Source organism: Gymnodraco acuticeps, unplaced genomic scaffold (genome assembly GCF_902827175.1).
Source record: "Gymnodraco acuticeps unplaced genomic scaffold, fGymAcu1.1, whole genome shotgun sequence".
NCBI classification, from domain to species: Eukaryota; Metazoa; Chordata; class Actinopteri; order Perciformes; family Bathydraconidae; genus Gymnodraco; species Gymnodraco acuticeps.
The window spans coordinates 300,083-325,471 of NW_022992199.1; the positions used below are offsets into that span (position 1 = coordinate 300,083).

Here is a 25,389-nt window from a genome sequence, read left to right on the forward strand (position 1 = left end):
TCAGGGGCGGGAGATTCATGTGATTGGTTGTTGGTCGAGCTTCAGACACGCCCACCGGCAAGCTTCAACGCACGCCGCTGTGTGGACGGGCCGTTACTGAATACTAAGCGATGTGTGGTGAGTCCAGGTCGGACAAAACGACACGGGGTACCTTACCACCCAGTCACACTGATTGAGGCCCTGTCTCACTTTTCCTTTTTCTGGGGCAATCTTTCAAGACAATGTGAAGGCAACCCCATGGCCTCTTCAGCCCATTACCCACACATCCTCCCTTTTCTTTCTGCATGGTAGAAGAGGATGCAGCTCCTACACACTGTTAAACACAGATTGCACTTACACACGGGTCGCAAAAGCTCCATTAACTCCATGTGCCAAATACTGCGCACAGTAGGAGTCATGAATATTTGAAGAGAGCATCGTAAAGCTAGGAGATCTTTGAGCTCAACTCACTGGTCACCATGCATCTTTAATCGGGTCCGCCCCGCTTGTCCGACAACAGGAAAAAGACCCAGAGTTTGAGAAAGTAGCTGGCCCTGTCCTCCTTGATGAATAAGTAAACACACTCAACCAGGCAGAGATCCAGTCGGCAGGTTTTGAGTCGATAACAAGTTGATTTGTTTTCTTCTGAAAGCTGCATTGTTTACATGATACCGATTACCCCTCAAATTTGATCCATTTCTCAAGATTTTTCCCTGAGCTTTGACACAGCCTGGCTCTCTGGGCGACCACGTTCTGTTTCTCCTTTCAGCGTGTCCAAGCAGGAGCCACTTAAAGGTGATTTTCATGGTGCAATAAAAAATAAATTAGGTTGTGCCTGCACTAAGCTTCTGTTTATGAGGTTCTCATGAATATTTTCCATCTAAATTTGTGTCAATTTTAGAGCAGCTTCCTCCAATGGAGACAAACTTGATTTGCCTGAGTTATTGTATTATACATTGTGTACATCGGAGATTGCTCAGTGCTCAAGGTTATTTTCAATAACAGTTATTTTTAATGTTAATTCAGTTTTGTATAAACTCCTGAAAACAAAATATGTGCACTTCTGCTTGAGTAACAACAACATCGCTGCACTGCACTGTATATTGAGTTAAAAAGCACATTTTCTATACATCAAACATTGATAAGTGTCTTCAGTTTTCACAAAATCCAATCGGTTCCATTGCCTGCATGTCATCAAAACAATAAACAATAATGTTTACCAAATGGCTTTGTTGTACAACATACCCGCTTATTAAAATGGCATCTCATTAGAAGCGTTGAGCAGCCGTTTTACATGAGATTAATTGGGTTTTTTGAAAGCACTTTCTCTTCATTATCATTCTGTCTTGCAAATGGATTCACTGCAAAGGCAATGCATATTCATTTTACAGGAAGCTTGAAAATTGTTCGGAAATGAGCCAAAGGTGGAGCCGGGCTGGTGTGCCGACTTACGCTGAATAATAAACTCAAAGCCTCGGCTCTAGAGGTGAAAATGAACAGCTGTGTGTGCGGAATACATTTGGCTAAAAACACGACTCGATAAGATAATGTAGTTAACATGTTTAAGCCTTCAAAATTATTTACTTTTGGGCCTGACCTGTTTTTAATTACCATTTATTATTTAAAACATTGAAATAGTACACATTCAAACATGAACACTGAAAACGATGAACAGGATGTGTGTGTTTTTATTGCCCATGCTGCCAGGTGAAGATTTGGATGCAAGGCATCCTCTTGGCATCCTCTTCCACTCTCGTGGCATTAATAATGCACATAGACAAGCTTTCACTGGATTCTGATTTGCTTTCAAAAAGGTAGGAGGAAATGTGCAGCATACTCTCTTGATAGAAAGGTCTAATTGTACTTTCATGAAATGAGGATTCTCTCTCTTTTCTTTCTTTGACGCACTATTTTGTATGTGTAATGTGTATATTTCAACATCAGAGGAGCCCACTTGGCTAAAAGCCTGCCCGAGGCTGGGAACCAAAGAAAAAGTTTTCCTTTTTGCCAAGTTATGAACTCTTTTACCTGAGGCAGGATAAGGTACTTCAAAGGCAAAGGGCATCCTTTGTCAGCATCTCAAACTGACAGCATCAGATCCTACTCAAGAGTAATTGCAGACAACCACTATTCAAAAGAACCAGTCCCTTTGGCTACACATCCAGAAACAAGAGGCCCTATTTCTCTCAGCTGTAGCTCAGACGGATCCCTGATTATATCATCAAAAGAAAAATTCACAGTGGAGGGCTTTTGTTTTCAAAGAAGAGTAATTAAAAATATCTCGTCTACATTTAATTGTTAAGTGGACTAATTAAAATGTTGACATACTAGCATGTAGCAGTCATTACACATATGTAATACTAGAGAATATATGGTAGATTGTCACACCCGTTTTCTCTGCAGGGCACGTTTGTCCTCAACCGGAGTCTAATTGATTTTCTGGAGGACAAAGAGGCAGAATAAGACCTGGGAAATTAGCCAATGTCATCTTTGTGGAGACATTCTTTAGCTCTGAGCATAAATGTCACTGAACAGTAAAACACTCGTTAATTAAGTGTAATTGTATTATAGTTGGATCGGTGCCTCATTTAGTTCCATCTGATTATAGCAACTGCCACCACACTTTTAAATGCAAGTGATAGAAAAAAGCGATATAGACTCTGACGTTGTGTTATTATGTAACCATGAATCTAATCAGCCTCACTTTACGTCACACATAGGGCACCTGGCTGTGGCCCAGTGCAACCAATGGCCTTTATTGTTGGCCATTAAGCCGCTTCACAAGAAGAGATGGAAGTAAAAAGTGCAATTAAACAGACGTTTCTTGCCCCATGGCACTAAATGCCAATAATACATCTGCAGGTGGTTGATACCTCAGTGTTTTTCCCAAATGATGTTATAATTTAATAGGATGATTGATGGAATACTCATATTCTGACCAATGAACGGAGGGATTTGCTCCATAGTCTTTAATGTTGCTTTGCCAAGTGTTAGGGTTAGGGTTAGACTTCTCCTGTCCCATAGCACAATATTTCTATAATACATCTGCAGGGGTTGATAGAGATGATGATTGACAAGTTACTTAACAATATCATGCTTTAACAGGTTATTGTTCTTTGGATCAGAAATTCAACACCATGTAGTTTTGATACTTTCACATTTTCTTATAGAGGCGAAGTCCCGCCCATGGGACCTTATTTCGGAAAAATTATGTATTGAAGTCAATGGAGAGAGAAAGATTATCTCTCGACCCCGTTTGAATTGTGCCACGAATTACACATATGTTTGTCAATCTCAAAAAATAATTTCCACGTAAAACTGTTGAAATATAAGACTGAAAAATACGCCACTAGAAAGACTACAAATCCCAGAATCCCGGTCCCGCATGTGTTTGTGCAGCTCTCAACGTGCCCAGACTTGGAGTGATTTTCACCTCTTTTAATACTTTTCACCTCATTCTGAAAGGAAGAAGTGAAATGTTCCAACGTGACGGCCGTCTTGGTGTGTGGTGCGAGACGGGAGATGTAGTTCATTAAGCGTTTCACACCAAAAAAAAGTGTTACCTCATATTTTTACGACACATTTTAATTTTTTTGATTTGCAAAATTATCTTTGAAATTGACAAACATCATATGTGTAATTCATGGCACAATTCAAACGGGATCGAAAGATACTCTCTCTCCATTTACTTTTTCCGAAATAAGGTCCCATGGAGGTCCACCGGAAAGGGAGGGACTTCGCCTCTTGTTGTGACTCGACAGATATGTTAGGTTTAGTTATGTTTTTACTCTAGTTTTGTGTTTTGAACTTGTCACTTCCTGTTTTTATTTTGAAAGTAATCTTTCCTGTCATTCCAGATCCCACATTTCCTGCCTTTGTGTGTTTCCCGCCGTGAGATTGCTTGGCCCTGCCCTGATTGTTTTCACCTGTGCCCATCCCCCTCACCTATATATAGCCCTGGTGTTCCTTTGTTCCTTTGTCAGTTCGTTATGTTTGATGTCGTGAGCACCTAGGCCTTTTGACTCCTGATACCTACCTTGAGATTTATACCTTTTGCCAAGTGAGTTTTTGTGTTGCTGTACAAGTTAGTTTTGGCTGTTTAACTACTTTCTATTTTTTGAAAGTACGATTTAGTTTTTGTTATTAAAGAACATTCGATTTTTGGACAACTGTCTCCGAGTCCTGCTTTTGGGTCCTGCGTGTCAAGTGTCTCGGTTCATAACACCTCTCTATTTTTTGGCGGTAGAAATTAATTTACTGAATTACAATAAAGATATTGTTTAATTCCAGCACAATTAGAGGGGTGTTAAATTGTAGTAGCATTTTAATGAGAACCTCTGATCCAAATACCTCAGTGTTCTTCCCAAATGATGTTATAGATGAATAGGATGATTGATGGAAAACTCTGACCAATGAACGGAGGGATTTTCCCCATAGTCTTTACTGTTGCTTTGGCAAGGGTTAGGGTTAGACTTGTCCTGCCTCACAGCACAACAACTCCATAATGCATCTGCAGGGGTTTGATAGAATTGATGATTGATAAAAGTACTTCAACAATGTTCTTAAACAAGTGCTTTTAACTGTTTTGATTGTTTCTTATTTCTTGTCGAGACAAAAAAAAAACATTATAATTGAACTACAGTGAAGCTGCTCAATTGCAGCGTCATTAAAGGGGTGAGTTGCATTTTCATGAGAACCTGGGAGCTAATTTATGTCATCAGAACTACCACAGTGTTTTGCATAAACAAGGTTATAAAATAATGGGCTGCTGATGGAAAACTCAAGGTCTGAGCAATGACCGGAGGAAGTTGCTGAACACTGTAATGCTGCTGTGGCACAAACAGGGTCGTTAAGGGTGAATAAGAACAGGCTTAATTCCCAGAATAGCTCATTAATATAGTCCATGTGCTGTTGGAGATTCATGGGCGGTCAGACACAACAAACAGGAAGGTGAGATGGAAGGAAAAAACAAGTCTGCACTTTATCAATTTGTTGTAAATCTAACATTTTAAAGGATGTCTCTGATGTTCGTAGCAGATTTTGAATCCTAATGCAGTCCCAGCAGCCGAGCTAATCTTCCAAGCATGCATTACAGTGGTATCAAAGATTCTTTTGAAAGGGCTTTTTCATCCATGAAACGTTAGTTTTTGATTACCAAAGGAGAGGCTCAGCGAGGGCTGCCCAGTCCGGGGTATTGGAGATAAACGTCTTTTAGCGATCGGCCGTCACACATCCCCCATCAAATATTCATGCTTGAGACTTGGGAGAGTATTCTATATCCCTGCATCCTCCAAAGTCTCCCATCAGTCTAGTGCTGGGATAGGCAGTCGATGTCTCGGCAAAGAGACGCCTCCAGAAGAACGGCAGGAAACATGCGCTTCTCTTCTGAGGTATTGTGTGCTACATCTCATGTTCTCGTTGTTGCTCATTCTCCTGCATTTGGGAGGAAATCATTTGTGATCTCTGGGATTGTGAAGGTTGATTTTGAAATGTAAAACTTTAAAGATTACTTATATCTTGAGTTGAACTTTAAAGACGATCCACTTGCACAATGCATGAATGTTTGCCTCAAGAATTCATACAATGATATTACTATGTTCTACTAAAGCTAAAATAAAGGATGTTCAAGCTATTTATCTGAACTACCTTTTTTTTGCTTAGGCATGATTGCTGATTTTGCTATATAGACCAAAAGTGAGCTTAAAACCTTTAAAAAGGGTTAGGGTTTACAAACTAATCATGCAATCATTTTGTTTAAAGGAGCCCTATTATAATCCCTACAGGTGTAGATCAGTGTGTAGTGTCTCTACTTTAAAGAGTCCTCTCCTGCTGATGTTCAGGTGTATATCAGTATGTAGTGTCTCTACTTTAAAGAGTCCTCTCCTGCTGATGTTCAGGTGTATATTAGTATGTAGTGTCTCTATTTTAAAGAGTCCTCTCCTGCTGATGTCCAGGTGTATATCAGTATGTAGTGTCTCTACTTTAAAGAGTCCTCTCCTGCTGATGTTCAGGTGTATATCAGTATGTAGTGTCTCTACTTTAAAGAGTCCTCTCCTGCTGATGTTCAGGTGTATATTAGTATGTAGTGTCTCTATTTTAAAGAGTCCTCTCCTGCTGATGTCCAGGTGTATATCAGTATGTAGTGTCTCTACTTTAAAGAGTCCTCTCCTGCTGATGTTCAGGTGTATATCAGTATGTAGTGTCTCTACTTTAAAGAGTCCTCTCCTGCTGATGTTCAGGTGTATATCAGTATGTAGTGTCTCTACTTTAAAGAGTCCTCTCCTGCTGATGTTCAGGTGTAGATCAGTGTGTAGTGTCTCTACTTTAAAGAGTCCTCTCCTGCTGATGTTCAGGTGTAGATCAGTATGTAGTGTCTCTACTTTAAAGAGTCCTCTCCTGCTGATGTTCAGGTGTATATCAGTGTGTAGTGTGTCTCTACTTTAAAGAGTCCTCTCCTGCTGATGTTCAGGTGTAGATCAGTGTGTAGTGTCTCTACTTTAAAGAGTCCTCTCCTGCTGATGTTCAGGTGTATATCAGTATGTAGTGTCTCTACTTTAAAGAGTCCTCTCCTGCTGATGTTCAGGTGTATATCAGTATGTAGTGTCTCTACTTTAAAGAGTCCTCTCCTGCTGATGTTCAGGTGTATATCAGTATGTAGTGTCTCTACTTTAAAGAGTCCTCTCCTGCTGATGTTCAGGTGTATATCAGTATGTAGTGTCTCTACTTTAAAGAGTCCTCTCCTGTTGATTTTCAGGTGTATATCAGTATGTAGTGTCTCTACTTTAAAGAGTCCTCTCCTGCTGATGTTCAGGTGTATATCAGTATGTAGTGTCTCTACTTTAAAGAGTCCTCTCCTGCTGATGTTCAGGTGTATATCAGTATGTAGTGTCTCTACTTTAAAGAGTCCTCTCCTGCTGATGTTTAGGTGTATATCAGTATGTAGTGTCTCTACTTTAAAGAGTCCTCTCCTGCTGATGTTCAGGTGTATATCAGTATGTAGTGTCTCTATTTTAAAGAGTCCTCTCCTGCTGATGTTCAGGTGTATATCAGTATGTAGTGTCTCTACTTTAAAGAGTCCTCTCCTGCTGATGTTCAGGTGTATATCAGTATATAGTGTCTCTACTTTAAAGAGTCCTCTCCTGCTGATGTTCAGGTGTATATCAGTATGTAGAGTCTCTACTTTAAAGAGTCCTCTCCTGCTGATGTTCAGGTGTATATCAGTATGTAGTGGCTCTATTTTAAAGAGTCCTCTCCTGCTGATGTTCAGGTGTATATCAGTATGTAGTGTCTCTACTTTAAAGAGTCCTCTCCTGCTGATGTTCAGGTGTATATTAGTATGTAGTGTCTCTATTTTAAAGAGTCCTCTCCTGCTGATGTTCAGGTGTATATCAGTATGTAGTGTCTCTACTTTAAAGAGTCCTCTCCTGCTGATGTTCAGGTGTATATCAGTATGTAGTGTCTCTACTTTAAAGAGTCCTCTCCTGCTGATGTTCAGGTGTATATCAGTATGTAGTGTCTCTACTTTAAAGAGTCCTCTCCTGCTGATGTTCAGGTGTATATCAGCATGTAGTGTCTCTACTTTAAAGAGTCCTCTCCTGCTGATGTTCAGGTGTATATCAGTATGTAGTGTCTCTATTTTAAAGAGTCCTCTCCTGCTGATGTTCAGGTGTATATCAGTATGTAGTGTCTCTACTTTAAAGAGTCCTCTCCTGCTGATGTTCAGGTGTATATCAGTATGTAGTGTCTCTACTTTAAAGAGTCCTCTCCTGCTGATGTTCAGGTGTATATCAGTATGTAGTGTCTCTACTTTAAAGAGTCCTCTCCTGCTGATGTTCAGGTGTATATCAGTATGTAGTGTCTCTACTTTAAAGAGTCCTCTCCTGCTGATGTTCAGGTGTATATCAGTATGTAGTGTCTCTACATGTCTCCATGCTTTAATGTTCAAAAAGCTCTTTATTGTTCTCATACTGCCTGTGCTGCAGTACCTCTTTTCACCCTCTGTCTGAAACCAGAGCCCAGTCTGCTCTGATTGGTTAGCTGGCCGGCTCTGTTGTGATTGGTCAACTGCTTAGAGATGTCCGTCTCCTTAGCCTATCACGTGCAATGTGTAGGATGTAAGTTTTACATATTGATGTCATTATGTTACAGTTTTAGTTTGTGGGAGAGAAACTCGCGATGGGATCGGCAATAGATAGTTTTCTAGCAGGTGATATGTTGTTGAACTAGGGCTGTCCCGAATACCATTTTTTGGGCTCCGGATATTCGGTAGTAATCAGCAGCGAATATCCGAATATTCGGCCTGCGCGGGGGGGTGCGTAGTAATCAGCAGCGAACCGCTTCAACACGTGTATTTCGGTTTATTTACGGCATTCATTTTTGCTATTCTACGGTATTGTTGTTTTATAGTTATTTGTTAATGTAACCCAATTTGTGTTCTTTGAAATTGAAAAGGATATCGCATTGTGTTTGTTACTTTCGTTGCAGTTGCAATTATGTCTTAAGTGTAATTTGGCTTGGCTTCCTATTTTGTATGGACATGCTTTTATTTTGAAGGAGAGTTAGCGCTGTTGACATGAAGTTGTTGTTGCTATGGAAACAACGTGACGGAGATTAACGGAGAAAAAGTAATATCTACATATAAAGACGGAGAAAGTAAACAATAATGTTTATGGTTAAGTGTTAGCACCCCCCGAAGAGGCACAAGCTCTTATGTTGATATTAGAGTTTTCACTAAATTCAACAACAAAAAAACACAAATATCCGAATAACGAAATTGAAACCCGAATAGTACTCCAACGAACGAATATTCAGATATTCGGATATTCGGGTACAGCCCTATGTTGAACTATTAATTTACACGTTGTGGAAATGGCTGAGTAACACTACTAAACACGGACATCGAGCAGCAGTTTATCCAAATCACAGTAGGACTCCAGGAGAAACTAGTCCTGTGAACAAATATGGCTTACAGGTTTTTGGTACATTGTGTTACAGCAATTTTAAGAGTGCATTTTCCTAATTACTCCAAAGTTTTCCGACTAAAATGGAGGCTTAACCTTTAAATGTACCTCAGTATTTTTCAGCCGCTGCTATACCTGGTTGGGAGATTTCCCATTCAGCTCTCTGGCCGCCCACGCTCTGCTTGACCAAAAAGCTAATTCCCTAAGAGCACTTCAATGTATGTGCTGTCATACTGGGTGAAACTGGGCCATCTTATTGTGTCTCCAGTCCTCATTTCAAAACGGAGCCTTTTGAAAAGCCTGCCAGTGCCCCTTCCTCTCCCTCACTAAATGTGTATAGAGGAGATAGTGCATTCTCATGTTATCTGCCACCGGCCTCTTGCCCCTTTAGCCATTTCCTCATTTCACAGATTTGACCAGGAGGTGACCTTGGTTTTTTAAGTGCTTTAAAGCCAGAGCCAAGTCTCCTCTTCCCTTTTTCCCTTCTCACAAATGGAGACACAGAGAGAGAAGGAGAGAGAGAGGGAATTTCTTTCCAGCCTTTTCTTCAATGGCCTTTTCCCCCTTCTTTTTTTCTTCTCTCTGCCCTTAGCCACTGTCCAGTTTTTTTGTATAGAGTAGACAGTGATGACAGGCTGTTGTCTGCTAATTCAAGTGAGTCTGTGCTTTTGGCCTCGGGGGAGCAGCAGCGTATGTTTATGACACATGACGTCAGGCACAGAGGGCAGCCAGGGAGTTTGAAGTCGGGCAGTCTATTAGCCGAATGAGATAAAACAAAGAACTAATTGAATATCTTTTCTGCCCTAGAGAGTACTTCACAATATTCAAATACTAATCATCTTGTGTCTCAGATGTAGGTAATAATGTATATCCCCGGCCGCAGCTTTACCACCTCACACAAGCGATGGAGAAGAAGACCATACGCCTGTGTATAGGAGCTGTACACATGTCAAGTGTGTTTTCTAGTGGAAATTAGCAGCCTCCATTGCCGTCCCTCCCAAGTGCCCCCCTGGCAGAGCGCTAATCTGGGTCAAAGTGCTAACTGCTTAGAAGGGCCGTGGAGAAGCTCGGCCACGTATGATACATTTCTCAAACCACACATCCTTATTATGCACACCGCAGTCAGAATGTTGAAAGGCTTTAGTTTTTCCCTTTAACCTTAAACTTAAACATCCAGATAACTCTCTGAATACTTAAGTAGCAACCTCTGTTTCACATCGAGACTGTCAGTGACTGTTTCCATCAAGAGGCCGACAGCCAGAGCTACGGTGGCCGACAGGTGCAAACGTGCTACAGTGTCCCAAAACATTTCCATTGGGAGTAGCTTAAGAGATTATATAAAACACACATGCAAATCAGGAAACATAACCACAAGTACAAAGCATTTTGAAAACATTGACAAACGTGTGCATTATGCAGCACTTTTACTTAACGCTACACATGTTTCGTGAAGTCGGTGAAGATGTTTCTTCACTTGCATTTTTGTTCATACCTGTCGGCAACCATATGGATGTCTTTGATGAAGCAAGTACTGTGTATACTGCCACATCATCAGCATATTATGCCCTTTGATTTCTCTCATTGGTGTTTCATGATAAACACAGCTTTAATATCACTGATATCATTAAGGATTGGCTGTCGAGCGATGGCACGAGTCCATTCATAGCTATAAATGAGATGAGAAACGTTCCTTTTCTTTGCCAGACAAGTAGATATCAAATAGGGGAACAAAGTTGGAACTGTCTGAGGAAGCTCTTTACAATCTCGTTTTAATTATGGCCCAGGCTGGATGATCTATGCGAGTGTACCACGAAGACAAAAGGGCCTCAGCCGTTTGAATGTTTTGATGCTTGATTGCTATGAAGGTAGCACTTGCTCAGTGTTTCAAGAGAATCTACTCCAGCTTACACCTGTGCCTTTGCTGCTCTGAAAAAAACAAGCCCTAATGTTGATGAATTGAAAAGCTTTGTTGATGTCTCCAACATATGCTGGAAGGAGAACAATGCAATGTCCCGAGCTTATAAAAGGCAAGGATGCAGGATAGAAAAGGCAGTTTGGCGGTGCTTGGAAATATTCTTGTGTCATGTATTGTAGAGCCTGACAGGTTGAGACCATTTGGGGTTTCTTTTATGCTGCTAGGCCTTCTGGGAGAACAGCTGGATGTGCTGGATGTGTCACTGGACTGCTTATTTTCCCCTTGAGGGTCGCAGTGGTGGTAGCGGTGGCAGTTGGCGGTGGCTGGGGGAGGGTGGCGCACTTGGACAGTGTGTCTGTAGGGATTGCATCTCTCTCTCACACACACACACACACACACACACACACACACACACATACACATACACATACACATACACACACACATACACAGACACACACACACACTCTCCCTTCTACCGCAACCTCCACCACACCTCCTCCTCCTCCTCCTCCTCCCATTAGAGTGAGTGAGCTCAAGCTGCTGACAGCGGTGACAGGAGAGGCGATAGGGGAGGGGGGTGCTGCTGTTGACGAGGTGTACATCTGTTCTGATCCTCGCCTGTTCTCCGAAGTTTGACGCAGCTGGGATCGGCAGAGGTGGGAAGTAGTGGAGTACAAATACTTCGTTAAGTGCATTTTTGTGGTATCTGTGGTATTTTTCTGACCACTTTTTACTTTTACCTCTTACATTTTTAACACAAATACCTGTATTTTCAACTTCTTACATTTTCATATTGATTTCAACACGATCCGTGTATCCATCATTTCCTGAGGCCTGTACTACGAAGCCGGTTCAAGATAACCTGTATATGTTTGAGTTACCCGGCTTACCCAATCCAAAACAAACGCGCTCTCGCTAAGCGGTCCTACGAGGCTGGTTATCAACTCGGTAACTCAAGCCAGCTTTGCCCTATCTAGTTATGTGCGCGTTCACATAAAAGGGGCGGGGTTAGCAACATTTGACCAGTCACAAACATGGAGAAGCGTACTGACAGCGCAGCGTCATACTTCCTGAATGAAAATAAAACTATAATATTAAAGTTAAACTTTAAACATCCATGACTTAAACACTTTATCCAGGATCAAAGCCACAGAGCTGCACCTGCAAGGTGAATACAGCTGGTGACAGAACAAGTGTTTGAATGCGTACATTAACAGGTTTATGATATCACTGCCCCGTCTAAAACACGATCTGACTTTAATTACATTTGACTCCAGTGTTTCGTCAACTTAATGTGTTGCTTAAAATAATACTTCTGCATCCAGTATGTGACACTGTGAGGGTTGCACGGCCAGATACGGCTCAGCTGACTCAGATAAGGAAATATATGATACATTATGAAGTGATATGCTGCGGACTGTAGCCTACTTAATGTTACTTTGATCCGGTTACTTATGTTGAGGCAGATCTTTAAGTAAGCTTTCTTAACGCTAATGTTATATTAGTCAGATTGCTCTGAAGATGGGAGGTGATATTCTATTAATGTTCACGTTCACACAGTCGGTGATTTGTTCCGGCCGTCTTTCCTGCAATGGCAGTTTAAACAGTTTTTCCTTTCTCCTGTAATATGACTTGATCGCTTTAAACTCCGCACACTGAGCTCTGATTGAGCTCTTGTCCTGGAACCTAACCTGCTCCGGACCAGGCTAGCCGTTACCATGGAGATCTAGCCCGCTAAGAAGAGAACCAGCGTCGTAGGACCGGAAACCCAGAGTTTTCCCTGAAGTTAGCCCGCTAAGCGAAAATCCGGCTTCGTAGTACAGGCCTCTGGTCTTCTCTAAAGAAGAGGGACCAATGGAAACGTTGTCATGTTGCCGTTGTTCAGCATCGAAACATTCATTAGCTAACAATGACATTATTGTTCTATTAATATAAAGGGAGGTCAGGTACTCTTTAAAACAGCTGGTAGCTATGAGTACTTTCTACTGAAGTACATTTCGAAGCCCATACTTCCTTACTTTTACTTGAGTAAAGAAGTTCAGTCAGTACTTCTACTTTTACCAGAGTATTTTTAAACACGAGTATCTGTACTTCTACTTGAGTAAAGGATTGGTGTACCTTTGCCATCTCTGGCGATAGGGAAGGTGCTGCTGCTGTTGATGAGGTGAACATCTGTTCTGATCCTCGGTGAAACCGCCTGTCCTCTGAAGTTTGATGCAGCTGGGATCGGTAAAGCACGCCAGGTCTGGGGACTATTTAATAATCAGAAAAACCACTTGACAGATTACAAGCAAGAAAGTGAGCAAAATAAGAGTTTGTGTTGTTGCCTCAAATAATATGAAGACTACTTTTGTGGAGACGAGATCCCACCTCAACCATGATTGGCTGTTGTGACACATGGCTGATGGGAATGACATGGTGGATCCCCTAGTAACACAGCTTTCAGGCTTTAATTTACCACACAGTATGTTGATAACAGCCCCACTGACAATTCCCCATTGCATCCCCATAATTAAGATCATTTTCATGTTTCTATAAGGGGCGTGGATGTCTGACAAGGGTCGCTAAGTCTTTGTAGATGATAGATTCCTTTGTCTGGCACGCTGTTAGAATTTAGTAATTGGTCAACTGTTTGACCAATTTGAATTATTAACAAAACAGCCATTTCATAATAAAGGGATTTATTATTCAGCTCTGCGCCTCAATTTTGTTATCAACAAAAGCCTTTGTTACTCTAGGCTTTTTATCGAGACGGAAAATCCATTGAAAGTGGCTAAAGGCCTGACACAAAGCAACTGCTGAATCCCTGCAAATCTGCAGGCTTAATTGATTATTTGTGCAGAGCTGTATATCTGCAAGGTGCAGGATACCCAGGGGAAATAATGTAAAACAGATAACAAGATGAAATGAGGGAGAATTGCTTTCTGCTACCCATTTTATTCATCTTTGCCCCTTTTCTTATTCTCAATGAGTTTCCCATCTAGGTTTTCCCATTACAGGAACGCAGCTTCACATTTTGAAAACGCCGTGTCCTAAATGGAAAGTTGAGAGTTGATTCAAGAAGGCAAGAAAAGTGTTTGTTAAGAGGTTATTTTGATTTCTGAATAACACATGGAGGGACTCGATTGTGTGTGTACCTTAGATTCCCAAAGGAGAACTTTCCCATTTCAAATATTTTCTTCATTATTCTGCCTTTCTCTGCTCAAATGAATTAATTAATTACGACTACTGTATACAAACATTTATCTCAAAACGCAATCTATTCAGAATTATTCTGATTATATTTTCCCGGGTTACTCCCGCTACGTATTCTCCGAGGCATCCTTGTGAAAATATCTTTTAAAAAGGAGCAACCTTGAGAAGATGGGATGTGAAATGACTGTGGAAGTCGACTCATGTCTGATGCATGTCAGTGCCACGTGTTCCATCCTTACCCTTTTTCCATTTTCTCTGCTCCTCGCTCCCCTTTCAAAACACTTGAAAACAAATATTGGTATTATTGGCATGCAGGAGGGTCGCTTCAGCTCGGCAGCAATCAAGCCATTACAAATGGAAAGAGGATGGTAGGCCCTTTGTTTCGTTTTTTGTATGTTTTAGTTGTGATATAGAATTCTTGGCATTAGGTTGCACATCAGGCCAGACCATAATTGCCTTCTCCTCGCTGGGGAGCTCCTTGTTTTCCATTTGAAGTCTGCCTCTGTCAGATTTCACCATTAGAGAGAGGGGGTGTATAGCAGGGGGAAAGAAGACAATTCCTGGATCAGTCATCGCATACGAGCTGCCAGAGAGGCATGGAGGACGTTGAGGATGAATCCAGCTTGCCAAGGTACTTCTGGAACACAGAAAAAATGAAATATTGCTGAGAGAAAACTAGGTCCTACTTTATATAAAGTAGGACCTATATATATACTTTACTGTGTAATGAATCGATTATTTTTAAGACATTTTAAGAACAAAATATAAAGCATATTGTTTCTTTTTGTTGATAACCATGAATTGAAGCCATTTCATACAGTATGACTTCTGCAGGATATGCATGGTAGCATTACTGTACTGTGTATGTGTTTTCCAAAAAATAAAAATCCAATTCCTGAATTCAATGGCACTCATTTTTCATTTGTTTCATGTATAGTCTACACACAGCTCTTCACGTTATTTTCCAGTTCCCTTGTTTCTCGTTTCCACTCCCTGGTGTACTTCTCTTTCTGCACAGCAACACAATAACCCTCCGTGACGTCAAGTATTGATGGGTAGAAGATTTCCAGCTGAGAGCCATTTTCAAACCCCAAGGCACAAGTGATGGTTTGATAGAACCAGGTGATAGTTTCCTTAGAGGATTTCTAGAGGCTCTCTGGGCGTATTTTCTGCCTTTTCTCTTCCAGGAGCAACTGTAGTAACAATCCAAGACATGTCTGGCTCCAAGCAGGTTGTGGGGGTTTGTTTCATCCAAACTGGCATGAAAAAGATACAATGGACATATACCAAAATTAAATAGATAAGAAATATTGATGGATTTGAACTTTAAAGGTGGGGTAGGTCATTTTGGAGAAACCAGCTCGAGTGCGCTAGAATTTGAAAATACACAGCCGGAGAAAATCTGCCACTTCCTTACAGAGCCCCTCCTCCAACACACACGAACGCGCACATGACCAATGAGGGCACGAGATAAGTTTGTGCCCAGATGGAAGGCTGACAGGCAGGTAGGCCATCCAGTTACTTTAGCCGGGCCGGCTCAGATGATTGGTCGTGCTTTTTACAGCGCCACGGCTTCCACAGGTGATATTTTTTATAGATTTGTTGTCAAAGCACTTAAGATATTCATTGCTATCGGATGTTAAGAGCATTCCATGGAATATAACAAAACGTGTATCTCGAGCCGGTTTCTCAAACTTACCCACCCCACCTTTAAGTCACAAGAATGAATTCATTCATTCATACACTGAACAAAAATATAAACGCAACACTTTTGTTTTTGCTCCCATTTTTCATGAGATGAACTCAAAGATCTAAAACATTTTCTATATACACAAAATAACCATTTCTCTCAAATATTGTTCACAAATCTGAAAAAATCTGTGATAGTGAGCACTTCTCCTTTGCCGAGATAATCCATCCCACCTCACAGGTGTGGCATATCAAGATGCTGATTAGACAGCATGACTATTGCACAGGTGTGCCTTAGGCTGGCCACAATAAAAGGCCACTCTGAAACATGCAGTTTTTCTTTATTGGGTGGGTCCGAAAACCAGTCAGTATCTGGTGTGAGGGTTAGGGTTAGGGTAATGTTGTGAATCGAGTGGCCTGTGTTCGTCGTCCATAACATACGCCTGCCCATACCATAACCCCACCACCACCATGGCCCACTCGATTGTTGTTCAGTGTAGCATTCTATATCCATGTAAATTACTGCTTTATTTTATTGCTATTTATCTATATTTTATTACGGTGTCCTTAAAGATTTTTTGTTTTATATTAGATTTCTTGTTTCATATTTGATGTCTGCACCATGACATCAAGGAAAATTCCTTGTATGTGTGAACCTACCTGGCAATAAACCTGTTTCTGATTCTGAATGAAAATGTAAATACATTTGTGAGGTCCTTACAGCTACTACTCTTTGCCTTTGTCACAGTTTTGTTTCCACCAAGCTCCCTTTGTGTCAATCTGAGGGGATTTAACCTCTTACTGAGAGCACGGTTTTCAAGAGGAGTTTGGGACGGACAACTGATGCGAGTTAAGTGCACAGCGTGTTGCTGGGTGTAAGCGAGCAGAGAGGCAGCGGTGTGGTTTATTTGGTCCAGTTCACACACACAGTGCATAATGGATATTTAACAGCCCCCAGCCTGCTGGAAGTGTGCCGTGTCCTGGAATGGTGCTGGGGACATCTGACGGGAGTGTGTGACTGCCAGGATGACACACCCATTAAAAAACTCTTAGTCCATTTCACTGCTAGGGATTCATGCCACAAAAATGAACACAACAACACATACAGTACATCTGTGGATCCATACCGTCATCCGTGTACCTATTCTAGCACATTCCAAAAAGATACAGAAGACTGGAAATAGGGATGACGATGTTTTAGGTGTTCTGCCATGCATCTCAGTCACAGTTAAATCTAGGGTATGAGAAGCGAGCATGTTTCGCAGCTGTGCCTTTGGCAGGACGAGCATCTCATCCTCTTCCCGCTCTGAGCCCATACTGAATTATTGAAAAATAAGAAAGGCACCTTGCTTTGTCTTGTATCAATTCAATTCAATTCAAAACCTTTATTTATCCAGGTAAAATCCCATTGAGATGAATGATCTCTTTTTCAAGGGAGACCTGCAGCAGTAGGTTCCACAAGAAGACATAAAAACATAAACAACAGAACAACAAAAGGACATCATACAGCTAAATGTACAGGGATTACAATTTACATATTTAACCACAAGTACAGGTACCAACAGCATCTGATTTTGTAGCATCCAACCGAGCTTTAAAAACATGTAGTGGTACTTGGTATCACCAAAATTGACACCCAAAACTCAAATTTGAGTGACCAACTCCCCTCTTACACGAAGTAGAAAAGTTGTTCAATTGTAGCTCTCCTCGCTGGTTCTCACAAAGAAAACCATTTAGTGTTTCTTTTCTAGGTCAGGAGTCTCAACATAGCTTATGTTTGTGCAAAAGGAAAGAGCTGCTGCTGAGTTCTCACCAAAGGAAGTGAGGCAGGCGTGAGAAGCGGGCGTTACCTGAGCCCTGGTGTCAGGAGGACTCTTGTTCTTGAACCATCAGCTGATTGCAGCAAAGTGCCTCTAATGAGTCCTCTCATCATCATGCTGCACTCAGCGTTCTCCAGCAGAACACTGCAATTTACTGTCGACATGCCACACATATAATGGAGACGACGCCACATGTCCTGCTGTAGCCTGTACTCGGTAATCAGGACATTCTGTCTGCACGGACACACTGTTAACAAAGCTCACAAAGAAAGAAAGATTGGATATATTGGTAGCGATAAAAAACACTTGAATAGATAAATGTTCAGATTCTTATGTTTTTATTTCGAGAATGTCAGCTTATGTCATCTTATAGAAGATTTAGAGTCACACAAGTTTGAATTAACAGGTTGTGCTATGGTTCATCCCTCAAACCGTCAAACTGTTTAAGAAGTTTTATTGTTAGACGGAGGGCAAACTTGGAACCCATTGACTATTGGTACAAAAAACGATGAAGCCTCTCGGGGCAACGGGCAGTATCTAAAATGTTCTGGTCAGCCATCCAACATCTAAAATGGTAGTATTACTTAGCTGCAATATTGTGGTTTTGTGTACTATATTCTTGATTTAATTAAATTGTTGATTTGTGTCTTGCCAACATTGAATGTCAAGAATATTGAAAGAATATAAGACATCATGTTCACGACTTTACGATACAACCGAAGCCATTAAGTAGTTCACAACTAAAGCAGATGTGTACATTTACTGTATGTAGTAATGCTCATGTTGTAATTGTAGAGTCAGAAATATTTTCTTTTAAATGACGCATAACTGTTGGCCACATTATTTGTTTGTAGCCTTTATTTAACCAGGTGAAAGCCCCTTGAGATCAAAAGATCTTTTTTTCAAGGGTGACCATTATATCTCGCTGGGTAGAAAATTGCACAGAACAGGCTGCAATGGATGGATACAGTATGTTAAATTCAGTTTTCAAGTGTGCACAAAGAGGTATTGACTAGCCGAATCCCAGGTGAGGCTGACTCCTGGCGCGAGTGATCGATGTGTGTGTGGTCATTGAACTGAGCTTAGAGGTAGTTTGTATTCTATTAGGCACCTCTGGGGTTTTGCAGCAGTGGAACAAAAGCACATGCTGATGCCTAATTGCTGGCAAAGAAAAGAGCAATGCCATTGTTACATCTGTAGGCTTTTACTTCTGCTGCTTGTTCTCCTTCAGTCAGTCTCAGCTGTACAGTTGCTGTGAGGAGTTGTCAATCCCGTTGTGACCGAGGCTGATATGTTCTACCTCAAAGCTGTATATGTTATAGCTTTGCTTATAAACCCCCTGATATATATGCATTTAGCTCTCAGCACCTGAAAGACATTGTGATTTTCTTCTATGTTATCTCTGTTGGGGACAGAAACACTTCATGAGTAATTGAATGACGAGATAAAGTGATATGCATCAATTCAATGTATGTAATGATATGTAGCTTTATTGTTTTCCCCCCATATAATGTATATTACCTACATGAGATAGGAGCAAGAGCATATATCTATCTGTATGTACTTACAACTACATATCAGCATAAGTCGGACACTTATTCTCAAAATATTATGTAAATAGGTTGCAATATATTGCGTTATATTGTACAATAGGCGTCTTTTCAATTGATCAAGGCATCAAAGAGTTGTTTACAAGAAAGCTTTATTCAAATTTCAAGTTTTTGTCATCAAAGCTTTGAAGGACCTTGAAACCAGAAGGGATTTATTCCCCACATCAAACTTCTGCACCAGTAGAGAAACTGAATCATTGCTTTATCAAGCAAAACCACAAAAGATTAATTCAATTCATAATCATTGTTATACTCCATTTTGTCTCTTTCTTCTCATAGTTTTCCTTTTATATCTTTTTGTTTTCTTCTACGGACCAGAAGTCTGAAATAAAGTGAGCTGAAATGAAATAGAAAATTGGCTTTTCTCTTGAGTAATGGTGGCGTGTAACAAAAACAAGTAACAATTTCACAACAAAGAAAAGAAAGCTAGTTGCATAGAGAACGTAATCACCCTTCATCAGCAGCAGCTACACTACCAGTAAGGCTAGGGATTTGTTAAATGGTTGATATTTTTCATTATTATTGGCCTTGCAACTTTTGATTTTCATCAGTAATCCATTGTTTTGCCAGTCAATATCCTCTGTCTTGAAGTGCCCTTTGCTTTCCTCATACAGTAAGTGATTTGAATCAATCAGCCAAACAGCAGAGTTGGTCCACCTCTCTCCATGAAAAGGATAACAAAAAAATCACTATTAGGCACCATTACAAGTCCGTAGAAAAATAAATAGCATGCTCGTGGAAGATAATCACATTACATGTTACTTGTTAAACGCTTTCATCCAAAGCGACTTACATGCTCAATACTGTGGGCAATCCCCACAGGAGCAATTTGGGTGTCTTGCCCAGGGACACAACGACATGCTGACTGCAGTGGGGTTTGAACCTGTGACCCCCTGATCCGAAAACCAACGCACAATGCACTGCGCCACACACCTCCCATATCCCAATCACTTCATACATGGCCTAAAATGAATCCTCCCACAATCTGTAGATGCAGGGGTGTCCACACTTTTTCCACCGAGGGCCACATACAGAAAAATATACGAAGGGCTGGGCCGCTCACTAGAGGTATATCGCCTCATAAGTTAATTTATAAGTCAGCAAAATAAATCAAATGTAGGTCAATGGTGCTTAATAGTTGAATATGCTTTAAGAAAGACAACAGCCTACACAGCTCTCCAGAGGGATTCATTTATGTTGTTAGCAGCTTCTTCAAACAGAAGCCTCAGATTATAATAAGGAGGAAGGGTTTATTTCAAGCGTGTTGTGAAAATAAGTTATTGGACTTTTTTCTTTAACTGACTGAATACTGTGCAATATATTTTTTCATCTATATTTTAAGAAGTACGATACAAGACAAGCACACATTTCATCTGTGGTCCATACTCCATTTTTGTAATTGGCTAAAATTGCCCTCGGGCCGCATTTGGCCCCCAGGCCGTAGTTTGGACACCCCTGTGTTGATGCTTGATAAAAAAGACAATTGGCTAGCCGCGTTTCAAGCTGATGACATTCAAAGCAAGTGTTAATGTGTTGTTCTCATGTGCTTCTCATGCAGATCCCAGTGAGAGCGTGTTCATCATGAGGCTGGTGTGGAAGTCCCTGGACAAGATGAGGTGTCTGAGGAAACGCTCCACCATCCCCTTCCTCGGCTTCCTCATCACCTTCCTCCTCTTCCTCAACCTCTACATTGAAGATGGCTACGTGCTGGTTAGTATTTGTCTTTAGCAAGCATTTCCCAAATTGGACTTCTAAATGAACTTAGTATTGTATTCCTTCTTAATGTCGGAAGAACAAATCAAACCAAATATGCTCACTGTGTCCTTGTGTTAGTTTACCCAATCCCATGTTGTCCCTTTTGAAATTGCTTGTTTTAAAAGAAGCTAGTTTAAAATGTTCATAACGTGGACCCAAGTCGAAATCATCCCGCGATATATTTATTATTCATGATGCCATCAAAACGTTGTGATCGCAGTACATTAGCTGTGTTTGTTATTTAAATTATTAAGAAGTAGTTCACATCTTCAGCACTCTGGTGCTCTTCTCAAGTCCATTTACTCGGCTATGCAAACTGCCGAAGGGGGTTTTGAGAGTCCCTTTGTCTCCAAACATCCAGGGTTAGCTCCGTAACGTCTAAACACATATTGTCTCAAGTTTGTACAGGATGTTGGAGACAAGTTTAAGAAAATCCACCCATTTGAATTATTCACAGTAGAAATTGTAATTTTCAAGTAGACTTCCTGTCCCTTTCTCACAGTAGTAATGACAGCTTGAACATGTTTTCTTATTCTCCTTTGTTAATAATGCAATGTAATGTTTTTCATGCTGTGTTCCAGGAAGGAGATAAGAGGCAGCTCAGGGAAACATCCGTCCACCCGTCGAGCTCAGAGCGATACGTGCACACCTTCAGAGACCTGAGTAATTTCTCTGGAAGCATTAATGTCACGTATCGTTATCTCGCCGGCACGCCGTTGAACCGCAAGAGTACGTTTAGTGTTTGTTTAAAAAGACATTTACATTGACTGTTTTCATTACCTTTCGGAGAGTGGTTGTGAACAGGAGCTGAGAAGAACTAAAACTTAAAAATCTGTGACATGGGTTTTAAAGCATTGCAATAAAATAGAACTGCTCCACAGAGACCTTTTTACCTTGAAATTAAACACTACGCCTGTCTGTTCAAGTGTACCATGATTTAGTTCTTGAAGTTTTACCTTGAGAACAAAGCTCTAATTTAATGTTTAATACACAATGGACGAGAAAAGAAACGTATCACTGGCTATAACTATATCACAGAAATGAATATTTCTAATTGAGAAAAATGTGTTAATATTACCATAATAACTTTTAATGACTTTTTACAGTCTTCGTTAGTGAATGGGCTTCTCTGTGTTGGACTACGAAGGACCCTTGATTTGGCTAAAGGATTTGAAAGAACCTCTGTTTACATCATACATCATTTTTGTTCACAGAGTATCTCACCATTGGACTGTCATCAGTCAAAAGAAAAAGAGGAAACTACCTCCTGGAGACGATCAAATCCATCTTCGATCAGTCCAGCTACGAGGAGCTGAAAGAGATTGTGGTGGTGGTCCACCTGGCAGACTTTGACCTGGCCTGGTGTGAGAACCTGGTGCAGGAGATCACCAGGAAGTTTGCTCACCACATCATAGCGGGACGCCTGCTGGTGATCCAGGCCCCGGAGGAGTACTACCCCTCTCTGGACGGGCTGAAGAGGAACTACAACGACCCGGAGGACCGCGTCCGGTTCCGCTCCAAGCAGAACGTGGACTACGCTTTCCTCCTCAACTTCTGCACCAACCTGTCTCACTTCTACATGATGCTGGAGGACGACGTGCGCTGCTCCAGGAACTTCCTGACGGGGCTGAAGAAGGTGATCACCTCCAGAGAAGGGTCCTACTGGGTGATGCTGGAGTTCTCCAAGCTGGGCTACATCGGGAAGCTGTACCACTCCAGAGACCTGCCCCGCCTGGCTCACTTCCTGCTCATGTTCTACCAGGAGATGCCCTGCGACTGGCTGCTCATCCACTTCAGGGGTCTGCTGGCCCAGAAGGACGTGATCCGCTTCAAGCCCTCGCTGTTCCAGCACATGGGCTACTACTCCTCCTACAAAGGAGCGGAGAACAAGCTGAAGGACGACGACTTCGAGGAAGACTCCATAGACATTCCTGACAACCCTCCTGCCAGCCTTTACACAAACATCAACGTCTTTGAAAACTACGACGCCACCAAGGCTTACAGCACTGTGGACGAATACTTCTGGGGGAAGCCACCTTCCACAGGAGACTTCTTTGTCATAGTCTTTAATAAATCTACCAAAATTAGTAAAATCAAGATTGTCACTGGTTCTGATGACCGTCAAAATGACATTCTCCACCACGGAGCGCTGGAGGTAGGAGAGAAACTAGTAGGAACTAAAAAAGGGAAACAGTGTTCCTCTTATATCACATTGGGGGAGTTTAAAAATGGCAACATTGAGGTTCAAGACGTAGACCACAAAATTGCCTTTGACATTGAGTGTGTTCGTATTGTGGTGACAGCCAGTCAGAAAGAATGGCTCATTATTAGAAGTATAAGTTTATGGACTACACAACCCCCCAGCCAATAAGGACTGTACACAAAGACTCTTAGTATCTCATAGAGGTAAATGTTTTTGTTATTATTATTTACTAATTTATGTATTTCCAGGTTTATTTATTAATTTTGTACGTATTTATTGATACTAATTTTGATTGCAAATCACTATAGTTTTTTATACCTGCAAGTTGTTATCTTAGTGGAGTATCTTCCCAGTCAGGACTGTTCAGCTGACCTCAGAGTATTCATGAACGTATGTTTTCTTAAATGTTTACTTGTTTCGGATTTTGATAGCCTTGTTAAACATAGGGCTGGGCGATAATTCAGGGGTGTGTTTGACCAACTTTAAGGGATATCATATCGATAAAACGTAACATTCTTCTGTACAAATCCAGTGAAAAGACCAAATCCAACAATTAGTTCATCACTCAGAAGTATCTCCCTAGTCTAAAGTTGGATATATCTTATTCCTCTGTGGCATAGAGCTCCTTTGTTTTCGAAAAACTATTAAAGTCAGTGAGCCATACTGTTTCATTGGATGGCATGTTACAGTACTTCATTACAATAAACTTGGGCACTGTAGTTCATTTCGAGTCAGTCCCTCTTACACCGTCCTGCTGCTGTAAATACTCACTAGAGCACCAAACGTGTAATAATCCACAGCTGAAAATTGTTTTTAAAGATTTATGTTTTCAGTCGGAATAAAGGAGCTCGGGCTGAGGTCCATATGCAGGGTAGGAAAGTCAAAAACTACTGTAAGATACATTACCTTACATGTCAATTGTTAGACGCTTTTATCCAAAGCGACTAACATACTCAATACTTTGGGCAATCCCCACAGGAGGGGTGAAGTGTGTTGCCCAGGGACACAACGACATGCTGACTGCAGTGGGGTTTGAACCTATGCTCCCCTGATCCAAACACCAACGCACAACCCACTGCGCCACACGCCTCCCGAGTACAGAAAGATAATAATAATAATAATAATTTCAATTTATATAGCGCCTTTCACGAAACCCAAGGACGCTTTACAATGGGAAGTAACAAAACAAAAAGTAATAATAATCATACAGATACACAGGCTGAAGAAAACAAAACAGGAACAGGTTGCTGAGTACTGTATATTAGTTGAGGCCAAAGGCCTGAGTGAACAGATGGTGTTTGAGGTGTTTTTTGAAGGTGTCCAGAGTGTCTGCATTCCTGATTGCAGAGGGGAGAGAATTCCAGAGGGTGGGGGCTGCGACACTGAAGGCTCTGTTGCCAAATGTTTTCATCTTGGAGCGCTGGATGGAGAGCAGCCCTTTGTCAGAGGACCACAGGTGACGAGAGGGGGTGTAGGGCTGAAGGAAAGAAATAGATACAGAAAGACATTGCCTTTTTTGTCTTTTCATGGGAGTTGTAGAGAATGTAATCACCAAGGAAGGGATTAGGGTTAGGGTTAGCCCTTTCCTCCAATTCTTCTAAACTACATTTAAATACATAACAGTTAAAAAAGGTTTCCTTGCATTTAATGTGACTTTTGTCATTTTAAATAATGATACATCAGTATCCATATGTCAATATCATGGGTTTTCTTTCAACGATATCGCCCAGCCCTAGATAACATATTTGTAAGTCATTAGTAGAGTGCATTGAACCAATCATTTATGAATGTTTTTGAAGGCTGTTCAGAAAGGTGCTTCAAGTGAGGAATGAAGACAAATTTGACTTAGGGAACAGCAACCTACTGATTTTATACCGTTGTGTTAATTGTATTACAATTGAATGCCGTAGAACACAAAGGATAGTTAATATGAAGTGTACCTAAATTATTTTTCAGACTCTTGTTCTCCTTGAAAATACCATCCAATTAAAGCTATTGTGTCTTTGTACATTTGTCACGACTGATACTAAGCCTGCAAGTGTAGCTCCAGGATCTTTTCCGTGAGAATGTCCCCATTTGGCCCTTAATTATTTCCCAGGGAAGTAGCAGAGGTCAGTGTTGCCTTTAATATTCCTCATGTCACACTAACTTTTATTCAGTTTCAAATATTCTCTCCTGGTTTTAATCATCTTCTCGCTGTGTTTGAGCATGTGTGAGTGGGCCGAGCTCTTTTCCAGGCGCTGTACAGTTTGTTCTGTCA

General features: G+C 41.1%; 1 protein-coding gene across 8 annotated transcripts in view; it reads left to right on the forward strand.

Annotated features, from left to right (window-relative positions):
* The window catches only part of mgat4c (mgat4 family member C), a 141,655-nt gene extending 117,807 nt beyond the window's left edge, over positions 1–23,848 (forward strand). For all 8 annotated transcript variants that reach the window (XM_034205557.1, XM_034205558.1, XM_034205555.1 and 5 more), the window contains 3 exons: positions 20,730–20,881; positions 21,508–21,655; positions 22,141–23,848. In XM_034205557.1, the coding sequence (XP_034061448.1) occupies positions 20,753–20,881; positions 21,508–21,655; positions 22,141–23,297 (1,434 nt within the window). In that variant the 5' untranslated portion in view covers positions 20,730–20,752 and the 3' untranslated portion in view covers positions 23,298–23,848. The remainder of the gene's footprint in view (positions 1–20,729; positions 20,882–21,507; positions 21,656–22,140) is intronic.
* Positions 23,849–25,389: the final 1,541 nt, after the last annotated feature.